Source organism: Dipodomys spectabilis, unplaced genomic scaffold (assembly GCF_019054845.1).
Source record: "Dipodomys spectabilis isolate Male_0828 unplaced genomic scaffold, ASM1905484v1 ptg000009l, whole genome shotgun sequence".
Lineage (NCBI taxonomy): Eukaryota > Metazoa > Chordata > Mammalia > Rodentia > Heteromyidae > Dipodomys > Dipodomys spectabilis.
Window position 1 is genome coordinate 27,272,465 of NW_024870686.1, and position 25,704 is coordinate 27,298,168.

The window sequence follows — 25,704 nt, forward strand, 5'->3', positions numbered from 1 at the left end:
TGTGTGAGACAGACAGAGACAGAGACAGACAGAGAGAGACAGAGAGAGACATACAGAGAGAGACACACACACAGAGACAGAGACAGAGAGGAAGACTCTTAGGGAACTTATCCAGACACATTTTCTCTCTCCAAGCAGTTAGAAATCAGAAACAGAAGCAACTATTGCTCACTGGATTCCAAACATTTAAAATTAACAAAAAGTGTTCTTCTCATGCCCTCTATTTGAAACGTCATTTTGGGGCTGAGGATGTTGCTCAGCTGTAGAATCCTTGCCTATTGTGCCCAAGGCCCTGGGTTTCATTTCCAGCCATGCAAAGAGGAAACAAACAAAACCCCAAATAAAAAGATGCTATTCCTGTTCCTTTTATTTCCAGTGGATTTTCAAAGAAAGAAAGGTAAAGGGTAAAAAGACATGTCCCTGAGAGCTTTTCTGCACCTGCCGAGTCCTTGTGAAATCTCAATGTCACCTTCTGTCTCAGGTGTCCTGGCAGAGACACTCTAACAGATGGTGGCAGATCAAATCCTCCAGTTCTGGCCAGCGAGTTCCTTCCCCTCCCCTCTGGGCAATTCTCCCTCCTTCTCCCTCCCCACCTCCCGCTCCTCTGTGGTGCACCTGCAGGTCAGGCAAAAGGAATGTTTATGACAGGAGGAGGTGTTTGAGAGAGAGAGTTGGTTGACTTAAAAAGAAAAAAAAAAACAGGGTTCAAAGCAGTGTCCAGAATTAGAGAAAGAAAGAGGGTACAATGTAGTCAGGGTATTCAATGAACACTATAAAAAACATGAACTATGCTACTTGTAGGCAAAAACAGGAGAGAGAAACTGGGGGAAAGAGAAGGAAGGGGTGACAGTGTCCAGAAGAATTGTACTCTTTTATCTGACTCATATAACTGTAACCCTCCTGTATATCACCTTTACAATAACAATAAAAGTGCATTACCTGAGTTATGGAACTGTAACCCCTCTGTACAATACCTTAATAATAATGACCAAATCATATTAATAGAACAGATAGAATAGTAAAATACTATAAATAAAATTATAGCACTATAAAAAAAGTGCAATGTGAACTATACATATATACAGAAAAAAAGATTAGAAAAGCAAATGTCTTAATAGTGACTGTGCTACCTGGATATATTTTGGCATAATTGTTATGTGTCTGGCATGAAGCATTTCATTCTCAAAAAGTTATTTCCTTCCCCCTTCTTATCATTGGCAGTTCTGAATGTTAGACTCTCCCCCCCACCCCACCTTGATGGAGTCAAAGATACCGAAGTATATGATTGAGAATGGAAAAATAGGGGACAGAAATCAGGTATTGGCATTTTTTCCATCTTCATTTGCATGTGAATTTTTAATACAACTGATGATATAAAGCATTAATGCAAGTCAAAATGTTTCAGTGAACAAGTGTTAGCAGTTCAACCTTATTCAACCTTATAAATAAATCTGTTAAACTTTTCTGGACAATACCAATGTTTGGGTTTTTTTTTTTTTAAAGAAGTAAATTTCTTATTGATGGCAAAAAAGAGGGACTGTGGGCTAGAGGGGTAGCTCAGGGGAAGCACCTATATGTACAGGCCTTGGGATTGATCCCTGGTGATAGAGGGAAGAGCGAGAGAGAGAGACAGAGAGACAGAGAAAGAGAGAGAGAAGAGAAAAAAAACAGGAAGACAGGAGTTATAGGACAGTGAAATTACATGTGATTTTTATCTATGTATTTTAGAGTTTTTAAAAATGAAAACATACTGTTTTTTGTTCTGGTCATAATAGCCTGTACTATGTGCCAGGTAGCACCAGGGAATTCACTCATTCAATCCTAACAAGAACCTAATTGTCTCCATTGTGTAGATGAAGAAGCCAGATCCCAGAGCCACTGAGCGCTCAAGGTCACAGAACAAGGAACTGAGCTCTTCATAAAATATTATGAACAACGTTATCAAAATAAAGAACGTGAAGAGCGGCCCACACAGTGCTCAGACCCCTTTACATTCTCTTCCCAAGAGTTTGAAATCTAGCAGAAGCAATCAATGCTTAGATTATTCGCCCGACATCAGACATCAGAGGCATTGCAGTGATGCCCAACATTCGGGCCTTTGTTTATAGTGCTAGGATCTGCAGGGAAAAATGACCCATACCACAGCACGGCACACTTCCAAATGTCATTTACAGGGGTGCACATTTTATCTGAGTATTTTATAGCATGGAAACCTACCAAGAAATATCAGGCAGAATCTGCTCCCCTGCTCCTTGCTGGTGCATTTCTGGCCCCCAACCCACCCAAGGTTGGGGCTGTTCCCCTCCTTACATAGCTACATACTCCCTTAGCCACACCAGCTGCTTCAATCCAGTTCTTTTGTTCCAATCTATCAGGGCCACACCCCCTTCTGAACTCTTCAAAGCACAGTGGTCTGTACAATCCTTTTACAGTCATGAGGAAGGAGGTGGTGGAAGGCTGAGCTGTCCGTATTTATCTTACAAGTCCATATTTACCTTTCCTCTTTACCTTGCGAAATTCTTGGCTCTGTCTCTTTCCAAACGAGAGAGGGGTGTGAATTCCATCAAAGTAGCACAGAAATGCTGCAGTGCAACCCCCTTTGGGATTTAATATATACAAATGAAAACATACAGAAAAGACGGTATCTCACTCTCCCTCTTGCAAAACCTGCTTTTCTCTCTTGGACTATTTCTCCTGCTCCTTTGGGCATTTCTGCCCCTCTCCATCCAGACTTTTGTACTCCTTCCCTGTGGCTGGTGGAGCATCCATCCTTTCCCCAGGTCTTCTCTATTGACTTGGTATTCTCCACGTTCAGGCCTCATAGGAAATACCTTCACTCCAGATTGCCCTTCTGATCAAGTCCTCCCATCGGCCACCTTCATCTCCTGCACAGACACGCCAGTGTTTGGAATTCTTAAGGAACTCCAGGTTCAGTCTTCCTCCTCTTCTAAAGTGTCAGCACTTGTCTTGTTCAGTTATTCATTCTTGGTGCCTGAGCCACCCACTGCCTGTCTCACTGTAGCTCCCCAGACACACGAGGATGGGTGAATATGTCCTGGAAATCACTGGATTGAGAACCTACAGTGTGAACCAGAGTAAGGGAAGGGTCATGCTTCTACCTCCCCAGTGACTTGCCTGTTGATATCAAATTAGCAATGTGCTTTAGGAAGGAGTTCTTGAATCTAATTTTAAGTGCTGGAGTGAGTAAACATAGCAAGTCCTTCTTTGAGGGAGTCTAAGAATGTATCTGAGAACCTCAGATACATCAGATACCTCTCTTTATTTTCCTTTGAGATAAAGACATACTAAAATTTCTCACTTAAAAAAAAGTTGACATCTCTATTTTACAAGGGCATTGAGTTGGTTTTCCTGAAGTGCTTTAGATTAGTATTAGAAGGAGGAATATCCAGGGCAGTGCCCAGCTCCTTTCTCTTTTTTTCAATGTATCTGAATCCATATACAGCCACAAATACATGGGCTGATGGTATGGGCTATGGAAGTGGGATCTGGGGGGAAAATGGAACTGAATAGAAGCAACCATCTTTGCTGGTATCTTGAGTCTGAATATACATCACATATATTAGCAGAAGTGTCTTGCTCCCAGAATGAGGAGTTTGTCCAGCTGATTTCAAAGGCAGAGGAGTATTGGGAAGCCTGAAGTGTTTACACAAAACGTAATTGGTTTAACTAAATAAAATTCAAGGTCATTCTTGTTAGAAACCGAAATTGATTTCAGAGGCAGAGAAACATCTTAATGTGAAGAGTATATAGATTGTACCTTGCACTTAACTTTTCAACTTCATTAATGTCTTTATGATACTTGTTATTTCTACATATTGCTTATAACATTATGTATTATTTTTATGCCAATACTGGACTCAGGGTCTTGTGCTCTTGCTTTGCAGTTTTTGGTCAAGTCTGTATGCTACTACTTCATCCATGACTCCATTTCTGGCTTTTTGGATTTCATGGATTTCTCTACCCAGACTGGTTTTGTTTATTCATTTTATTTATATTTATATTTTGGTTGGTTGTAGGGCTTGAACTCAGGGCCTGGGTGCTGTCCCTGGGCAGTTTTGCTCAAGGCTAGTGCTCTACCACTTTGAATCACAGCTCCACTTCTGGTTTCCTGGCAATTCATTGGAGGTAAGAGTCTCATGGCCTTTACTGCCCGGGGCTGGCTTTGAACTGTGATCCTCAGATCTCAGCCTCCTGAGTAGCTAGGATTACAGGCATGAGCCACTGGCTCCTGGCTTACTTAGTGTTTTGTATTCTGATTTTGTTATGTATGTATATATATATATATATATATATATATATATATTATATGCATGTATATGTGTGTATATATAAAAAATATATAAACAAATGTTATATGTATATGTATATATATATATATATATATATATATATGTTTTCCCCTTCCTTGACACACAAGAAAAATGTATTGATCCAAATAAAACAGTAATAATAACATTATGAACCATGACACTCTGATACCAAGTTACCTAATTTCTTGGGGCTAGGTCATATAAAAAGTGAAGAAAGAATGAGTGTTGTCATTAGACATAGCTAATGTGCCCTTAAGTGTCAGAATCATTGTTCAACTTCTTTATTGGAGCTCTTAGAGAAACAAAATTTGAACTGGAAAAGAAGATTTTCACAAGGATACCCAAGGAGTGGTGGACTTTCTTACCTTCAATGAACACCTCGGCAGAGGTTGAGTCGGAGCCACTAGTGTTTGTCGCCAGACAGGTATAGCGGCCAGTGTCGTCCTCAAAGGCCTCTGTGATGGTCAGGGTATGGAGGTCCCCGCCCTCAGAGCGAATCTGAATGTCAGGAGTGTTGTGTAGCTCCTTCCCCTCACAGAACCATCTGTAAGCCAAATGGAGGTCAAAGGTCAAGGAGGGTCCAGGAGGAAGGGATGATGTTTAAAACCATAAAGCATCAGCAAAAGAGGAGATGGTAGGCAGTCAGACACTCCCTTGATAAAAAGATCTGGGTCAATGTTACACAGGAACGTTTGACATTTTAGACTGTGAAATTAATGACTAGACAATTCCCCACAGGTTTTCGCTGGAAAACATCTTGTCCATTTTCTCCACCTTGACAGCATCAAACTTGGAAAGCCCATTTGGGTTACAAAGTGAAAAGAAAGGGAAACTCCAAGTGTCACCCCAAACGCTTGATAGTACATGTCTGTTACGTTGAGTACAATTTTATTTATTATTCTCTTCCAAAAGAAAGATTGAAAAAATCAAAACCGCATGCTGCAAACATCTAATATGTAAAGGGAGTCTTATCATGGTGATTACAAAATAATATCATAGGCAGCGATATTTTTCTTGACCCAAAGACTTCTGACCAGCTGAACAGGAACAAGCTTCCTGCCTTCCATACTTCTGAAATTTATAAAACTTTCGAGCAGAGTGTCTGGGCTTCCAAGATGGAAAGAGTTGGAGAAGCCAGGCTGTATTTCATTCTTTCTGGTCAGACATTTCCTTTCCCAAACAGCCAGGACCTTGGGTGGTAGGCTAGGCTGCCAGAGTACTTGAACCCAGGTGCCTTCTCACTCTTTCTTCTATTCCCCCAGCACCTCAAACTCTCAACAGCTTTAAATTACAATACAAAAAAAGAGAGAAAGAGTTTCTCCCAAACCCCCAAATGTGTGACTTATTTTAAAGAAATGTGTCGTAATATGCTACTTACAACTAACAGACATTGAAGCCTTTAGAACTATATTGTCCTTTAGTCTTCCTAATTAGCAGAAAATATTTTCCCTGAGTCTATTCTATAAAATGCTTTGGACCTGGCCAAACTCTTTGTTTGAATTTGATTAGATTAGCGTAAGTATTTGTGTATATTTATTTGAAAATGCAGCGAATGGAGCAAATGAGTTTGTTAATACTCAGAATATTAACACCAGAAACTAGTCTGAAATAAAATAATAGATAATCAGCAAACAACAGCTATGACTCTGAGAATTAATGAACACAAAAATAAACAGCTAAAAAATGAGTTTGTGGTAGTCACCAGACACTGTGTTGGGAATGAACTATACAACTTGGGGGTCGGATAGGAGGGAAAAACTGGGAGAGAGCAAAGAAAGGGGTGACTTTGTCCAAAAAGAAATGTACTCATGACCTGACTTATGTAACTGTAATCCCTCTGCCTATCACCTTTATAATGACCATTAGAAAATAAACAGGCCAACTGAACATTCATACAACACAAATGCAGCCCATATTATTTTGGGACAACTGAGAAGACCATCTCTTGATTCTGGGTACACTGGGTTCCAGTCTTGGAGAACCATTACGTTTAGAGCCATTGTCTAGTCCCTTTTGTCCAATGCTATATAGACCATTAGCTTTAGTTTTCATTGAGTTCTTCATCTCCAGTAAACAAATTCCTTCTATATTCTGTCATCAGATTAAGGCTCTTGAAACAAACTCTTCCCTTCCCACATCACTCCCTAAGCTTCAGATCTGTCATTAAGGCCTTTCACATAACTTGGACTTAATTTTGTTTTCTAATCCTCTATTTCTGTCAGAATATTTCCAGGGGCTTATGGTTCCTTGCCCAACCCCTAGGGTTGTGTAATAAGCCCCTGGATATATTTCTTCTCCTTGCAATTCTTTCCTTGTTCTCTTCATTAAGCCTGGTTAATAACTCTTCCTTCAGACTGAAGTCTTCTTCCGAAGATTAACTTCTGCCTGTGTGTTTTCTATGTGGAAGGTGTTGCACTACAGGCTATAAGTGATAGGAAAAATGATGCCTGGGAAACTGGGACACTGGGAAACTAATTGAGGAGTTTATATGTCTGTTCCCTTCTATGAGAGTACTTCTACTTTCCATTAAAAAAAGGTATAAACTCACTGCTCCAGAGGCATTAAAAATACAATGGAAATGTAAAAGAAAGATTAATTTCTAACAGTGAATCTACTTTGTAGGGAAGACTTGGCCAACATAATGAATGCAGTATTCTAACTCAGTATATTTATGCTCTGAAAGCCTATTTTGTATATGACTGTGAGCAAGAAATGTTTCTTATACTTTGTTTCGAGGGAGTCCTGGGGCTTGAACTCAGGGACTAGGTCCTATCTTTTGAGTTTCTTTCCTTTTTTTTTTTCGTTATGTCTTTTTTTCCCCAAGGTTGTTGCTCTACTTCTTGAGCCACAGCTCTACTTCTGGCCTAATTTGAAGGTAAAAGTCTCACCAACTTTCCTGAGTGGGCTTTGAATTGTGATCTTCAAATCTCAGCCTACAGAGTAGCTAGGATTACAGGCTTGAGCCGCCAGCTGACTTGGTTTTTATACTTTTAAACAGCTGGGAAAAAATACAAGAGAAGAATAATATTTTGAAATATTGAAAATTAAATAAAGTTCAATTTTTTGAGTCCATAACTAAAGCGGTCTTGGAATATAAGCATGGTCTGTCGTTTACGCAGTGACTGTGACCGCTTTTGTATTACAATGACAGAGTAGAGAAGTGGATGGAACATTCTGTCTGGTCCTAAGTGCCTGAAATAATTATATTTGGGTCTTTTTATCAAAAATTACTAACTCCTACATTTTGTTTGGAACTCTGAGCAGCCACATCTGCCTTACTGAAAGCTTGTTAAAGATGTACAATCTTATTGTAACCCCTCTGTACAGTATGTTCTCAAATAAAATAAAATTAAATTAAAAAAAAAAAAAGATGCACAATCTTGACCCCTATCCCAAATATATATCCGTTCAATTTCCCAGGTGACTTATGTGCATAAGAGTTTAAAGGCTGGGGCTGAAATGTGGCTTAGTGGTAGCATTCTTGCCTAGCATGCATGAAGCCTGAGTTCAATTCCTCAGTACCACATGAACAGAAAAGGCTGGAAGTGGTGCTTTGGCTCCAGTGGTAAAGTGCTAGCCTCAAACAAAAGAATCTCAGGAACAGTGCCCAGGATCTGAGTTCCAGTCCCAAGACTAGCACATATATATATGCTGACCTACTATGCTCTGGTCAACAAAAGCCTGCTTCCCAGAGTCCTAGCTCCTCATAGAGATTCTTTACTCCTTCAATACAACAACCATTTTCTGTGTTCTGTGCTTTCTGTCTTGGGTTCTTTACACATAGGTGCTTGCAAAATTGTGGGGTTTTTGTTCGTTCTCTTATCTCTATTTAAATTTTTTAGATCACTCATTTGACAATTGGTTATTTGCCACTTTTTAATATATTTATTCTGCATTTTTTCTTTGTATTTATGCCAAATATATGTATATCTTTTCAACATAGAAAATTGACTTCTTGGCTGACAAAAATGAATCTACTTACACTCTGTTGCACACAGCTGGTGATTTGAAAATATTTATTCTCTGCCATGCATTATCTTAGTCTTTACATACTTCCTAGAGAAAAACAGTGAAAGGATCTAGATGCTAACTGTTTTTTTGGCAATGCTACATGTTATATTTTGGTCTTTGATGTTTGAAATCCCAATAAGGCGCTGAAGAATCCTATAGAAGAAATTCATTTAATGTCTGACACAACACTTCTTAAATGTATTTGACCACAACATGTATCTACTAAAATCCTATGTACATTTTACTGAATACTTCTCTAGAATATTCCATGCAACTTTTTTTTAAATGTATGTATGCTGGTTCTGGGGCTTGAACTCAGGGCCTGGACACTGTCCCTGAATTTTTGTGCTCAAGGTTAGAGCTCTACTACTTGAGTCATAGCACCACTTTCCATGTTCTGATGGTTAATTGGAGATAAATCTCACAGACTTTCTTGCCTGGATGGCTTTGAACTGTGATCTTCAGATCTTAGCCTTCTAAGTTGCCTGCATTACACATGTGAGCCACTGGTGCCTAGCTTGCAACTTACATTAAAATTTTTCGGGGGGGGGCTGGGAAGGTGGCTCAGTGGTAGAATGCTTGCCTTGCATACATGAGGCTCTGGGTTTGATTCCTCAGTACCACATAAGCAGAAAAAGCCAGAAGTGCTGCTGTGGCTCAAGTGGTAGATCACTAGCCTTGAGTTGAAGAGCTGAGGGACAGCACCCAGGCCTACAGTCCAGGCCTCACAATTGACAAAAAAAAATTAAATTAATAACTTAAAACAAATTATAAACTGAGTAGTGATAGCTGAAAAATCAACAATAAACCCAACAATAAGCCCAAAATACTTCAATGTATCTGGCTACTTGCAGAAAGATTAAAACAACAAATGCATTTTCTGTGACAGTGGATTTAACACCATTTTTTTCTTTTAAATCAAACCCACAGAGTATAATTTTCTAACATTCTATTGAAACTTGTTGTTCATGTGCTTTCCCTAACCTCTTAATAGAGTGTATTTTTCCAGAATAAAGACTTCATCTGACTAACTCATTCACTAGATTCCTTCACAGTGTTTGGCATATGGAATGTATTAATCATGCCTTTTAATTTTCTGTAGTCCTGCTGCCCTGACATCTGGGGCCTTGCTGATCCTGGAGCCTGCCTCTCCCAGGGCTAAGCAAGTTCCTCACCTACAAGAAGTCTTCAATATGGATGCTAACCAACCCATAGGCCATATTCCCTCTCTTTCTCTACGGGCTTTTACCGAGAGACCATCTACCTGCCCTCATCTTCTCCAGATGATCAGGTACCAGACAATTAAAGGATAGCATCTGTGCCAAATCTATTCACCTGGGCTCACCTGTCCCTTCTTTTGACAGCCATGGATCTCCCCACTTCTTTCTTTCTTTGACTAACCTAGTGGGTGCTTCTCCCAGTGATTGGGGGCTATGCAGCCTTCATGTCTTCCTTCTTCCCTTTCTTCTCTCCCTCCCTGACAAGGTCTGGATGTATTTTCCAGGCTGGCTTTGAACTCCAGATTCTACTGCCTCAGCTCCCCCCTCCCTTGAGTAATAGACTGTCTTTTGACTTGTTGCCCTCATCATATTTGCAGAGCAATAAAACTAACATTCCAACACATGGAACATTTCCATTGATTTAACTTCATCAAAGACAAAGAAGCTTACAAATGAAGAAAGGGCGGAACAACATGTTTAAATAATGTCTTTCCCAGTTTCTGCTTTAAGATGTACATGGAAAGAAGTTTATAGACTCCCACCCCACACAAATTGAAGTGCACATTAAAAAGCCTAAGATTAAACTCAACACGATCTAGTTGAGAAATGTATCAGAAAAGGAAATCATGCATATCCACGATGTAGCAGGTCAAAGATAAATCACCTTATCTAAACTAAGAGAATCTTGGAGTTATGAAGTTTTGACACCACACATTGGATGAACTGTGTGCACTACAGTCATGTTTATTTAGTTAAGTTTCTTACAGGTCATAGTTCCAATAGCTCCATGGCAAAGTATTCAACACATTTGGTATTCTTTAGAGAAAAGGCAAAAGTCAGATTTGGTGACTTTTTTCCCACATTCAAATCTTACTGCTCAGAAAAAGCAATAACGAGTGCAGTGAACTAAGCTACTAAGCCCACAAGATGGGATGAAGAAAAGATTTGGTAAATGAATGCGAAGTAAAGACACCCTCTTCTTCCTCTTCTGTGGCTGACATCACTAACTGATTAGAACTGTTCTTTGCTAATGCGATGGGATGTCTTAGAAATCTTAGCACAACTGTTTTAGCAGGACATAGAGCAACTGAAGTTGAAGGTTGACACAAAACACATTTACCAACTTCAGCGGGTCTCTTTCTAGAACACATGTGCTTCCTTGTGTTCCAGATCCTACCAGTCCTTTCTATTTATAAGGCGCTTAAGAGGAGGGAGTGGTGGTGGAGAGGGACCCAGGCTTGTGCACATGTAATATGCTGAAGAGAGAGTCCACTTGAGATCAGTCCCGGGACTTTTGCTAATCCCACTGTTATAGGCATTCGTAAATAATATACTAGATAGCATATTGGAAGATTAAAGTCTTACTACCTACATTCCCATTCTCTACCTAAATTCAACTTCAACCACACTTTGAATTTACAACTGTAAGATTGCTAAAATATACAGGTACAATCTGAGGTTTAGAATGAAGACAAGACACAATGTATGGAAACAATGGTAGTTCTTAAGGATTTACATTAATTCAAATTAAAGGGAAAAGCATAAATATTTATCAAAAGCTTATTGTATGCGATGTGCTTATAGGATCTTATTTTTATTTTCACAACAGCCTTGTGAAATCATCATGATTCTACTTTTAGATTCGGGCAACTCCCACTTAACATCATGCAAAGAAGGTCATGGACAATTAAATCTAGATAATCTCCAAAATTCCATTTTTCTCAATGCTTTAAACTCCATCTTTCATCACACGTTCTACTGCAGATATAAACAAGTTTTAACACAGTGTATTGATTCCTCTTTTCTAATCTCTAGTGTAGCTGTAAAGCAGCTATGCAATAGGGAACTGAGAAAACTGCAGAAGAAATCCTTGAAAATTAGTAGGCGTGGTAAATCCCCCTTCAAAAGTATTAAGAGATGCTAATGGAAGCCCAAACCAGTTGAGACTGGTTGTCAGATTTCAAGGCCATAAGTAGGGTATGAAAAGAACTTGAACTAATTGGAGATGAAATAGAAAAGGTTAAATGATCTATTCTTTCTGTTACTCACTCATTTCATCATTTGTACATTCTTCAAGGAATTTATTGCACTTCAACTTCAGTCCAGAAATGACTGGCCATATAGTTATCAGTTCACCTGGGTTTCTTATTTCATGATGCAAGGTCTTCCCTGAAGACAAGCCGATTCCAGGCATAAAGAAATGCTGACCACATTGAATCTAGCAGGTTAGTCCTTCAATCACTTGGAAGCATATACTACAAAATTCTTTCAAAATTGGTTCGGGCTCCATAGTTTTAGACTTAGATTTGCTTTGGATAGAAGATTGAGGTCAAGATCAATTTATTAGAGAGAGGATAATGAAATGGACTTTCTAAGTTTTGACTTTTATTTATAAAAGACTTATAGAACATAGGGGAAAAAGAAATTGTAGGATTCAAAACTCTAAAGTAGGTATATCTATTCTATTCTATTCTGGGATTTGGAATACAGAAGATATGTGTGCGTGCACACGCACACACACACACACACACACACACACACACACACACACACACACACACACACATGTGCATGTAATTGCTTTCTCTTTTGCATGGTGTCTTTTTAATCCCACTTCCCTGAGGATTTCCTAAACATTCCAGCCTATGAAAAAGATGGTGCCCAAACTCCAAGGATCATATTAGGCCACCAGCAGGATGTGGTTGGACTGAAATTCAAGAAGGTGTTTTACATAGAACAGATCAACATTTAATTGTTCACTTTCTGCATTTCAAGGAGATGTGAAGTGGACCCCCCGGCGTGGTGTGAGTCTGATGGACAGAGCAGAGTGTTTGAGTGTGTCTGCAGTCCTGGGCCTATTTGGTTTGGGATCAAAAGGGGTCCAGGAATAACTAAAATCAGAAGGATTGCAGCTGCTCCTGAGCAAATGGCTGTCCCTGCAAACCAGCCATTGTTTCCATTCTTGGGTATTGTAAGAAAATTAAAAACCTTACCTACTGCATGGCTTTACTTTCTTCCTGACAACTGACAGTGAGATTCAGAATTGCCCACTGGAGCTGGAATGCTAGAAACACTGATTCTCCAAGACAGGGCCCCAAATATTAAATTTTAGGAAAATAAATTCAACTATTAAGTGAGAGGGACCAAGAAATGCACTGGCAAAATATAATATCCACTTCCCAGTATAATATACTAACATTTTATATTAAAAAAAATCACATATGGCATCACTTGGCTTACAATTGTCTAGTAATACTGTTCTAATAATACCATTAGCAAGAAATATACATTTCATGAGTGACAGTTTCTTTTGACCATTTGTATTTTATTGAACCACAAGTATGTATCATGGAAATTTGCTGTGCACTGTATTTTAAACATGTGCCTCATAAAATGAAAGAAATCTCAGACCTTGTAAATTGTAGAAAGCTTCACCAATGAATCTTGGCTAATACTCTGTAACTCTGCTAGGCAAAATGGTAAATCTTAAGAGCCCCTAATAGAAACAACCAGGTGCTTATTAAATGAAAACCTTTAAAAACTGCTGAGTTTTTGTTTTTTCCCTTCCTAGTTGGCTTCTTTCTGCTTGAGGAAACAAAGTTATGTTGGAAGACCTCTATTTTTTCTTCACAATTTCATTGAGTTGTACTTACTAGAAAAGAGATTATCTTCAAAGAGATGTCAATGATAATTGAAGGAGCTAATTGAGCTCAGCTGTCCCTTCTCCCAAAGTAGACAGCCACATGGTTCATAGATGTCCTTAAAGAAAACTAAAGCAACTAATTTCCTTAAGGCTGTTAAAATGGAAATAAAGGGAAGAAAAAAAATCCAGAGAGATCAGTGGTTCAGCCATGGTTATCTTTTCTTGGATTCCTTTCTCCCAACGGGATGACCAAGAACTTGAGAGCCATCAAAAACAAGTTGGATCTCCAACTAAAGAGCAAAAAGCTGGACAAAGAGCTGCGGCTCAAGTGGTAGTGCACCAACCTTGAGTGAAAAACACTAATGTGAAACTCACGGTCCTGAGTTCAACCTCCAGTACTGGCAAAAAACCAAAACAAAGCAATAACAACAGCAAAACATCTAAGTTGGCAAGTTATACTCTCTATGGCTTTTGTTTAGGTCTAACCTCAAAGTTAGGCCATCTGTAAGCATTGCATTTCATACATCCTCAATTAAACACCAATTAGTTTTTATGGAGCTCTTGTCTTGTCACCAAAGAGTTCTTAATTTTTTACATGTGTTCCCATTAACCACAGGACACACCATGTTTATTCTGTCATGTGGATTTATAGGCAGATTGAAGTGAAATTAGTCTTTGTCTAAATTTACTATGGCTATAATTTCATGACTGCTTAGCTTGAGGCCCAATAGCTAAATTTGTGGGGGCAACAGATGTATTTTAACCTTACAGTCCAAAAGAGACCAATAAATAGATTTTTTTAAAAAAAAATTCTGAGCCTGGGAAATGATAAAATACATTCTGAACCCACACCAGCCTCATGTCAGCTAATTCTTTCTGCAATAATCACTGAATCGCTAAGAAATCTTTTTTTTAAAGATAGAAAGAAAAAAGAAAGAAAAGAAGGAAGGAAAGAAAGAAAAGAAAAAGGAAAGAAAAGAAAAAAAGGAAGAAAAGGAGGGAAGGAGAAAAGTTAGGGAGGGAGCGAGGGAGGGAGGAAAGAAGGAAGCAAGGAAGGAAGGAAGGAAGAAGAAAGGAAGGAAGGAAGGAAGGAAGGAAGGAAGGAAGGAAGGAAGGAAGGAAGGAAGGGAGAAAGAATGGAAGGAAAGAGCCAGAGGGCTGGGTTAGGCCAGATAAAGTTACATTCTAAAATAGATTTTTATCTAACCAGGTCTCAGTTGCTCAAGCCTCTAATCCTAGACATGCAGGAGGCTGGTATCTGAGGATCATGGTTTGAAGCCAGCCTGATCAGGAAAGTGCCTGAGACTCTTATCTCCAATTAAGCCCCCCAAAATGCAGCAATAGAGTCTGCAGTCATGGGTTTTCCTTCAGCCTGGTCCACAGAGCAGCGAGGGGTTCTATTATTCAGTCGCTTTCTCCTTTGGGGTTTGACTTTTCCCTATTTGTGAAATGTGAGGAATGGGCTAAACTTGCTTGCTTCAAATGTGTCCCAAGAAACTAGTTTTGCAACAAAGCTGACAGATAACATTGCAGAACTTTCTGTGGCCAAATAGGTTTGTGAAACACTGGGTTAAACAAAGTTAAACATCTGTCTTTACTACAGAACTTTTTAAAGCTTTCGCTGTGCCAAGATCTAGGAGAGAGAATATGGCAAGCTTCATTCTAGCTCTTATTTGGCCTGAAAACACAGGTTTGGAGAATGAGGCTGGAGGACCCAGGTTCTGTGCAACACATTTTGAAGAACATGGGGCTAACTTGTCACTAGAATTTCATCTCACATTGTGATAGGGACATTTAATACCTGGCATATGTTATACAACCAGTGCTCATGACAGATGTCCATGATAGAGAATTCCTTGCTGCCCACTGGATTCAGACTTAGCTCCAGACTCCACAAATAGTGCAATGATTAGTATTGGCATCCAAACCAAAACACACTGACTGTTTTAGCAGTCTGAATTTAAATATTGTTTCTAAGCCAGGTACTGGTTGCTATGCCTGTAATTCTAGCCACTCAGGAGGCCGAGATCTGAGGACTGTAGTTCAAAGCCAGCCAGGCAGAAAAATCCATGAGACTCTTATCTCCAATTAACCAGAGAAGGCCAGGAATGGAGGTATAGTTCAAGTGGTAGAGTGCCAGCCTTGAGTGAAAAAGCTAAGAGAGCACAAGACACTGAGTTCAAACCCTAGAATCAACACACACACACACACACACACACACACACACACACACACACACACACACACACACACACAATTTTCTTGCATAGGAGTCAATGTGAAATGCTGAGTTCCTCCATTTTTCCTTCACTGTTAATTGTATACATTTTCTGTTTTCTTTTTTTTTTTTTAACATGCTTCCATCTTGTTGTATCACATGAAAATACCATGATCACTTCATTCCTTCTTCAGAACAAACATGCAATGGACCGTTCAAGCCATGACATTTTTTTCAAGTAACACAAGTAACCGTTAATAATCGCAGGTTAAACAGTCACTGTTCCAAGAGAATCAGGACTTGTATCTGTCTTATTTTAAGTTTGTTGTCAGAACAATTTGAAAATGTCACTTAGGTTTGGAGACTATTTTAACCCTTTGCAAATGTGGTCCATTTTCATGAGCAGACAAAAGGTAATTTTACAGTACGTAAGGGTGAGAAAAAAGGCTGGCCAGCCCCTCGGCCTTTTATTCAGTCACAAATGTGGTAGTTACACCTGCTGGTTAGGAAATAGATCCAGCCTTGCTAATTCTCTATGACATGCACAAATAAATCAGCATGACCCAACAAGTCATACTTCAAAGTTACCTGTGCTGTGAACATTTGTACTGAATGCATCCACACCCTCAAAGGATCGAGGGAAGGAATGGATTAGACAGAGCAGCTCGAGAATGAGAAATCAAAAACATAAAAGAGCTAGAGGTGCACAGTCAGCTATTTTGTTGTCATAGTTACAGCAGGGATTAGCCATTGTTGTAATATTAGCTATTGTTATAACTTGGATTACATTCCGAAGGGGATAAAACGGAAGATGTTTTATTAGACGGTGCTGCCAATCATGCAGGCTCTTGGATCTTGTCCACTGAAATACAACAATTACCTCATTATGAAACACTAAGGGGCCAAAAGCCAAACCAGAGAGAACGAGCGACATTGGCTCCTCTTGGTTGAATCTTCAGGTCCAGAATGCTAGAAATCCATGTATCATACTTCATCTGGGGACTCCCAGAAGGCCTAGTGGCCACTTCTTTGCATGTGACAAGCAATCACATTGAATGCAGCGTCTCCCTTCCTAACCCTTCATCTTCCTTCAGAGTCCAAGTGTGAGAGGTGTCTTGTCAGTCTCCCCTTGTTCATTAGCAAGACTCTCAGCTTCTTGCCCTATGGGTGCAGCCAGCTACTGACGATTGGACCTGTGAGGTGAAATGGAAGTGGGACCTTCTTTCTAAAAATGCTGACACTGGAGAGTTCAAGAGGTCTCATTTCTCTACTTCTCTTCTCCAAATGAGCCTTTAGCTGGTAGGGGATGCATGGACCAGACCCGGTTCAGATGCTTAGATCTGGTGGCTGGTGTCAGAGATAGGGAAGGGCTATATGTCTCTCACAGTGCCCTGATCTGCTCTATTCTAATGATGTCCCAATGTGGCTAATTTGGTTTTTCAAGAACCATGAAACAAGCCCCTAAAGAGAACATGGGCATGTGAAATTACACTGTAAACCAGTCCCTTGTAGAGAAATTTGTTCTTTTTCTATTTTTATCCTCTATCCCCCTCAACCCCAGCAGCTAACTCCTTTCAAAGGCACCTCCTTCCTGAATGCGTTCCCCTTGTTCTTTCATGTTCCTTCTAGAAATGCACATATGCAGGTCAGCTTTCCAAGAAGAGCTATAATAAATGAAGTATCCACTGAAGAGACAGTGCTTTGAATTCAATAGTGAAAAATCAGGGGTGGAAGGAATTACACCGCTAGCAAATAGCACTCACTGGCTTTCAGCAAGTATTCTGCTAAAATAGTGGATACCTTCATGAACATGTGCAGTGACTATAACACACAGACACACACAACACAGAGCACAGACAAAGATACATACAGCACACACACACACACAGGCACACAGACACACAGACACACAGACACACAGACACACACACACACACACACACACACACACACACACAATCTACCTACCTGTTGGATGTGTCTGACTTGTTCTCTGAGTCTAGTTTCTGTCCATTCTCATCCACCATGCAAACCACCTTTCTGTAACCACCTTTATGATTCCATCCACCCCAGTTATCCCCTAAACCTAGCAGTCTCCTTCTCCCACCATTTGGATCAAATACATACTTTCAAATTTGTAGACATCTGAGCCATTTTCCAGGAAAGCTGCCTCTGGTGCTTCTCCTTAAGCCGGTGTGGGCAGCTACTGCTGGGAGGAGCCCAGGTACCTGAGCTGAGCAGGAAGTCAGGGCTAATTATATCTTGTTTTATTTGGCCATTTGAATAACGTATAAAATGGTAGGTTTCGTTTCACTTGGCTGTCCAGAGCAAATTTTCTAACTGAGGCTGACATTTCATTCTCATAGATGAGATTATTTTTAAGTGTGAAGATAAGTATCAAGAACAGATACAGTCCTCAGTTTCTTTCTTAGAAAAATGTAGAGACGCAGTGATTGCCTTCCTCTTTATAAGTAGAGCACCCCACAGTAATTGCACCCCATAGTGATTCCCTAGGGACTGTGATCTCACACAACTTCTACAAATTGGCTTTCAGAGACACAGCCTTGGAGAAAGGCAAAAGCAAATAAATGAGTAAAAATTGCTGCTTCCCAAGGGATTCCCCCAACTAAAATGTGTTGCTTAGGGGTGAAGGGGCTGGGGGGAAAATAGCATATGATATTTACTAGTTACAGAAGAAATGATAGTTTCTTTACTTGCATAGCAAATACAAATATGTACTTTTAGCTGGGTGCTGGTGGCTTACACTGTAATCCTAGCTACTCAGGAGGCTGAGATCTGAGGAACACAGTTTCAAGCCAGCCTAGGCAGGAAAGTCTACGAAACTCTTACCTCCTAAAATCTACAAAAAAAAAAAAAAAAGACTGGAAGTGGCGCAGTGCCTCAAGCACTAGCCTTGATCAAAAGAAGCTCAGGGACAGCATCCAGGCCCTGAGATTTAAAAAAAAAAAGGCTGTTTATCTTTAAAAAGATCCCGCGATAGTGCCTGTATATGTTTGCCTTACAGGAAAAGAACAGAATACTGTACTCAAAATTTCTCTCATGGAGCAGGACTTGAACTGATGAGAATAGTAGTATCTGAACATCTAGATAATAGGGTGTCCATTGAACTACATCTCCCTTTGGAGTTGCAAGTCTGCATAGATTATGAAAAAATTTTTCCTCACCATCTTACCATTCAGGTAATTTGTGTGTTGGAGAGATTAAAACATATTTTATGCCAGATAAAAGGTGAAGGGACCTGTGCTATGTATAACTGCTGTTTCATAAACAGTTTTTTTTTCAATTCCTTTGGGCATGAAAATAATCATAAGACTCCCTATAGCTAGTCCATAATTGGTCTAGGTTGTTGTAATGGTGGCTCATGTCTACAACTCTAGCTCTTCAGGAGGCAGAGATTGGGAGGATTGTAATTTGAGGCCAGTTGATGAGAACTCCTCTTAGTCAGTAAGCCAGACATGGTGGCATACACACACACACACACACACACACACACACTCACTCACTCATACACATAAACACACATACACATAAACACACATACACATACAAATCACACACTCACATATACACATAAACACACATGCACATACAAATCCTCAATATTTCTCAGTGTGTAAAGTTTGCATCAAAAACAACTTAGTATAAAAACCTGAATTGATTTGCTATTACCGTATTTCCTTTAATAGAAGAGCCTTCCACATTTAATCGTATATTCATTAGTGACTTGCTTTGTACTGATGTCCCCAGTTTTGGTCTTAAAGCTCATATTTCTGCTTTCTTTCATGGACACAGAACCTCTAACTTTACAAATGGCTTGGGTTGGGAAATCACACGCTACCTTCAAAACAATAGATATAATTTAATTTCTCAAAAGCTCATCTGAGGGCACTAAAGAGATTTTTTTTCATAATATACTAGGGCAAAGTTCTCCTGAAATTGTATGCTGATGGTTTCCTGAATATTCTACTCTTTCCTCTAATTTTTTTGGCATCCTATTGGAGACTTCTTCAACCTTTTTCTTGGAGGAGAGCTTTGCATTTATCATTCAAAGAGTTAGAGAACAATTTTGTTTTCTGCCTGGTACCCACGTGGAAATATGTGTGGGCTAGTAAAGGGCATGCCTTCTCCATGAAAAACTCAACATGTGGCCATGCTGTCTGTAAGGCTTCCTCTCAAGTCTGTCCTCAGCAAACCCCAGCCTCCAGAGAGGCTGCCTCCACCCTACTCCCCAAGGCATTGCTTACCCTGTGTGGAGAAGTTGGGAAATACTAAAAGAGAACCAGCCCGTATGTGGCTGTGTACTACTAGCCCCAAATTTCGATGGTCTGCATACATTTAGCAACAATTCTTCTGAATGAGATGCAACGTTTGTACTTTTGTTCAAGTGTAATACACTACTATTCATAACCCCGACTCTCCTGTCACAGAGGGAGAGGAAATAGTGCTTCTCTTTCTTTCAACCTCCACCTACCTCCTGCAATGCATCACTGATTTCTAAGTGACTAAGAACCCAGAGTCTTAATAGCTCTCAGATTCTAGTGGGATTAGAGATTTTTCTGGCCCATGACTAAAGAGTTAACATTGGACATTACAGAGAAAATGTTAAATCTGTTGCCAGCTCATTTACTGCAATGTTAAAAGCTGTAGAAATGAGTTTGCCTAACACTCTGGAGCCTAATATTGTAATTGTAATTGGTATACTGTGGAGATGGAGCAGTCTTCTCACACTGCTTTTGAAGTGATTTATAGGTCCCTGCACAATAATTTTTCAGCAATTCTTATAACCAGAGTTTATAGATTTATTCCCAACGTCAGGAAACGCTGACTTCATCTTTGAGTCCTTTGCCTTTTTTGCATCCATCTTGGAATTGCAATTAGCTAAGTTAAATCCTGATTCTCGGAAGGCAGTCCCCTTACCCACTATGGGTTAAGATGCCATTGTTCAAATTTGGGATTTTATCACTCAGTCTCTACAAAGTTGTTTGTAAGTGCATTCATATTTTAGCACATAGCCTGCTTCCTATAAAGGAGGCAATAAAGAGACATCTTGGACTTTGTAACATTGCAACACAAATATGGCACATATGCAAATACTGATACAGCTCTCAGTAGAAATGGTGGCAAAGGAAAGGAGCAGGAGCTTTCTTGGGAGCTATGTGGACCTCCACAAGAAAAAGGAATCCATGTAATTTACAAAGCCACACTCATATGCTGAATTTTTTTAATAATAAGGAACCATGAGTTGATATAAGCTCCTAAGAAGAAAAGTTGGTTAACATTTATGCTGTTGACCCACTCATTTCATTCCTAAGAAGCCAGGCTTGCCTAGAAAAGTAAGTGCATACTTCACATACCGTGAGACCAAAGGAGGATATTCTTAGGAGAGGATCACAAAGTCACAATGCCTATGTGCCTCTGGTCATATAAAGTAATATTTATCAAAATCAACCCCAGGGAATAAAAACAAGAGGGTTTTTTCTTCCTTGTTTTTGTTCTCCTTTCTTTTTGTCTTGTTTGTTCATATATCTGTCTTTGGGGGAGAAAGGGAGTCAGAGAAATGGAGGGACAAAGGGTGAAGAAATACAGCAGTGGTCCTCACTAGACACTATGTCAGAAACAAATTATACAACTTGGGAGTGGGGATGGGAGGGGAAAACTGGGAGAGAGCACGGGAAGGATGACACTGTCCAAAAAGAAATGTACTCTTTACCTGACTTACACAACTTCAACCTCTGTACATCACCTTTATGTTAACAATAGAAAGTGAAAAAAGAGAAAAGCAAGTGCACAAAGATATGAAATACAAAGAAGATCATTTTAACACTTAAAAAAAGTCATAAAAAATACTGAAATTGCCCTCAATGCCCATCAAAGGGCAAATGGCATTCAATTATGGTATTCCCATACAAACCCATAATATGCAGCCTAAAGATAGGTAAAACCAACAATGCCAGATGAACCAGGAGATTTCTGGAGGGTTGCATGGGAAACCTGGTACTTTATCTTAAAAGGAGGAAGTTGGGTGAAGACAAAGAACTTTCCTTTTCATTTTGGAGCTTTCTGTATGTGTTTCATTAAAACCATGCACAAAATCAAATATTCTTGAACTCAGGGCCTGGGTTCTTTTGTTCAAAGTGAGTGTTCTGCCACTTTGAACCACAGCTCCACTTCCAGGATTTTGGAGTGATTGGAAATCAGGGGGACTTATCTGCCCCAGCTGGCTTCCAACTGCCATCCTCAGATCTCAGTCTCCTGTGTAGCTAGGATTACAGGCATGAGCCACCAGCACCCAGATACTTTATGTATTTTAAGTAAGTCTAAAATGTCCAAAAAGGTAAACCTAAGGAGAAATGTGAAATCAGAATATGCAAACTGCAGCATTTTCAAACTCTTTAAAAATGTGTTTTTTTAGGACAGTTATGTTCTATTAAAATACCTCCTTTATCAGTTCATTATTTATTAACTACTGTGGTCTCTTAAACTTTATTTTATTTGTATCTACCTCATAAGGTTGTAAAGAGGTTTAAAGAAAGTAATGAGTATCTAACCTTTGGTGTGGTGTTTGATGTAGTTTACTCAATAATGTTAGCTTGTGAGTGAATTTCTTATACAATCTAATGGAAGAGACCACCATAAAAGTATAGAGAGTGCATAGTAAGAAGGTGAGTCTCAAGCATGGTGCTCATGCCTATAATCCCAGCTACTCAGGAGGCTGAAATCTAGAGGATCAAACTTCAAAGCTAGTCTGGGCAGAAAAGTCTGTGAGATGCCATCTCTGGTGAACTAGCAAAAAGCTGGGCTGGAGGTATAGCTCAAGTGGTAGAGTGCCAGTCATGAGCAAACAAGCCAGTGAGCCCTCAAGCTCTCAGTTGAGCTTTGGTATCAGCAATTAAAAAGAAGGTAAGGAGCTGGGAAGATGGGTCAGTGGTAGAGTGCTTGCCTTGCATGCATGAGGCCCTGGGTTCGATTCCTCAGTACCACATAAGCAGAAAAAGCCGGAGGTGGTGCTGTGGCTCAAGTGATAGATCAACAAAAAAAAAGAAGGTAAATATCTGACAGGATGTATGTAAGTAAATATTAGATTTTTTTCCCCTTTTGATCCTATCTGAAAGGATGTCCACTAGACCTGTGTTACTGGTTAATGTGTTTGCAGTGTTTTCTTCAGCCTACGAAGCTGTGAAAGGCATGACATAGTTTGTCAATGCATGGTCACAATAAGAATTGCACTCAATTCTACTTCTTTCCCCCTTTCATTCTTCTACCCCTCTCCTCTGACACACTACTTAAAGATAATAACAATATTCAAAAACAGAAAATAGAGAATGTTCTAGAAATAAATTTTTATTTCCTCTACAAAAAAAATTACACTGAACCCAACTAAAGAAAACAAATGGCAGTGTATTCTTCCCCACATTTAAGCAAATTGTCCTAAAACACAATCTACTGGTGCAAAGAGGAGATACTGAGAAAATTCATACCAGCCAGAGAGGATCTCAGCTCCCTTCAAATAGCAGGTGAAAAATATCACACCACATTATATAAACGAGGGGATGTAGAATGTGACGTGGTAGGGCTGAATTTTGCTGTTTACTTAACTACCAAGCAATAGCTTAGTAGAGTTCTTGGCTCTGCTTTGTCAGTATTCCAAGTACAGGAATTTCATCCATAAAATGGTTCTCAAGGACGTCAATAAAATCCAAGCTCCATGCCCCAAGCTATTGGAGCTGGAGCTTGAAGGTCTTGATAGGAGAAGAGAGAAACTAATTATGAAACTAAAGGAAGACTTACAAGTTAGGGGAGGAGAAGACAAAGTGTCTCCTCATAGGCAGCTTTTACTGCAGTGGCATGTGTCTGGAGAGAGGTTGGGGGGAAGAAAACAAGCACGAAATCTCAGCTACTCAGGAGGCTGAGATCTGAGGGTTCAAACCAGCCCAAACAGGAAAGTCTGTGAGACTCTTATCTCCAATTTACTACCAGAAAACCGCAAATGGAGCTGTGGCCCCAAGTGGCAGAGTGCTTGTCTTGAGCAAAAGAGCTCAGGAGCAGCATCCAGGCCCTGAGTTTAAGCTCCATGACTGACCAAAAAAAAAAAATCACATCAATAAATGAATTTCAGAGCCCTATCTGAAATGGCCACAAAAGGCAAGTGTGCGCGTGCGCGCGCGCACACACACACACACACACACACACACACACACACACACACACACACACACAGTGTGACTACATCTACATTAGGTTGGATAGTTAGTGGAATACAAAGGGCGTTAGTTGACCCTGCAACACAAATATTTTCCACCGTCAGTATATGAGAAGAATATTCATAAAGAAATACTGAACTCAGATGCTTGGGGCAAAAGTATTCCAGGGAGGAGATTCTCTAACAATGAGCAACACAACAGCTAAAAACCCCTGACTCTGGAGTGATTGATACCTGGCTGGTCTCTTACCTTCCAGCCAGACAGTATCTACACTTCCTTTCCTGAGAGCATTCCCTCATTTTAATATATCCACAAGGACTGAAACAGCTTTCACTTATGACTTAATATAGAATTTGAGTCTGTCTCTACAGCATGACGATCCATTTTCTTCTTCCATTAGGCTACAGATTTCTAATTTTTCTAAGTGTCAAGACAGCTGTTTCTAATGAGTGGAGGGGAGATTTAAACGTTAAAGCTGCTTTTACATGATGTTATTATATAGCTATTGCCTATAGCTCAGCCTTCTCCTTTGTCTGAATCTTTGGGTGGGCTTTTGTGAATAGGGAAGCCTGGAGAAAGGAGCTTAGGAGTTTTGTAAAAACTGCCTCGCGTTCTCTCTAGAGTACATTAGCTCTAGCTAAGAAATCTACAGAGTGTGGGTCAAGTCACCTTCAGAAGCCATCTGCAAATCCCGAGATTGCCTTAGTGGACAAATGTTACATACATGGGAATTTTAAAAACGTAATGGTTCCCTATAATAAAAAGATTGCAAACACTCCTGAGTTTCTGGTGCCTGGAGACAAAGTGTGCCACCAGGCTGATTGTCAGGGTGTCCTTTGATAATTTCCCTTCCGACAAGTTTTGAAAGATCATTTTCTTTAACTGTATCATGTGAGCAATATCTTCTGCTTTGTTCTTCTTTTGACTAGTGGACTTTTCAATTTTGGGTCTCCGCCGTTGGACCCCGTCTCCCACCCACACTAGCTATGGTTTCATAATATTTAATATATAAGTATTAAGTTTTATATGGTGTTAAAATAAATAGCTTATTTTTAGGTAGTTTTGAAGCTTTGGATCTAACAATATGTATGCCATTGTATGAAGAAGTTATCAGTATTTAAAAAAAAAATGTTTTAGTACCAGAAAAGTGTAAATAGAGGTTATGTGTGGTGAAGTGCAATATTCTAGAGTGATGAGACTTAAATATTATCCTTATCTTGCTATGCATTTCTACTTTCTATAATCATTGCCTGAAGCCATGGACGTTAATCTTATGCCACCGATGGGGAGAGGAAGCCAGCGGCCTCAAGCTGTGTGATGGCGGCAGGCCAGCGTTTGATTCATTCTTGGATGCCTCATCTACACCATTTCACAAGTGATACCTGGAGACCACTTTAAGTCTGTTTCATTTTAGTGTTAGGATTGGTTTTGGAAAGAGAAATGTTTCAGGGGTGGGTGGTAAAGTTGTAAATAGGGGCTGATGGACTGATACCTTCAAAATGACAGAGCTGTACGCGCTCCGCATACTTGTCAAGGCTTGGCAATGAAGCTTAGGTTTTGGCTCAGTCCAACATTAGAATCCTGCTGTGAAAGCAGATTGCTGGTGGCCCCTGAGTGATGTGTGTTGTGGTACCACAAGGAGCCACAACAATATTGTATTTGGTGGGTTCTACCTAGACGAGCCCTTCCCTGCTCACCTCAAAGGAGAGATGGGGAGGTGGAAGTACAGCATCTACCAGGGCCAAGAGGACGCTGGAGATGCCCTGGGATCTGTCTAGGTGAAGTGACAGCCTGCCCTCCCTTGAATAGCAGCCAGGAGACCAACTTAGTCACGTAGTGATGATGTTGGCCTCTCGCCCAGTTTCTTCTTAGAACAGCAAATAACATCCAAGGCTCAGCATCCCTCTGAGGTCGTCTCCTATTTTAATAATTCTTTGTATTTATTTAGTGCCTTTTTCCTCTCCCACGAGCTAACTAAAAGAGTGTTCCATATGTTACTTCAATAATCCTCATTACAGCCCCGTGCCTGAGCTGGTTAGCGCATGGTGCTAATGGGGCC

General features: G+C 39.9%; 1 protein-coding gene across 2 annotated transcripts in view; it reads right to left on the reverse strand.

The window, feature by feature from the left end:
- Positions 1-25,704, reverse strand: part of Palld (palladin, cytoskeletal associated protein) — a 330,283-nt gene that overhangs the window by 197,597 nt on the left and 106,982 nt on the right. For both annotated transcript variants that reach the window (XM_042700109.1, XM_042700102.1), the window contains exon 2: positions 4,697-4,875. In XM_042700109.1, coding sequence (XP_042556043.1) covers positions 4,697-4,875 — 179 coding nt within the window. The remainder of the gene's footprint in view (positions 1-4,696; positions 4,876-25,704) is intronic.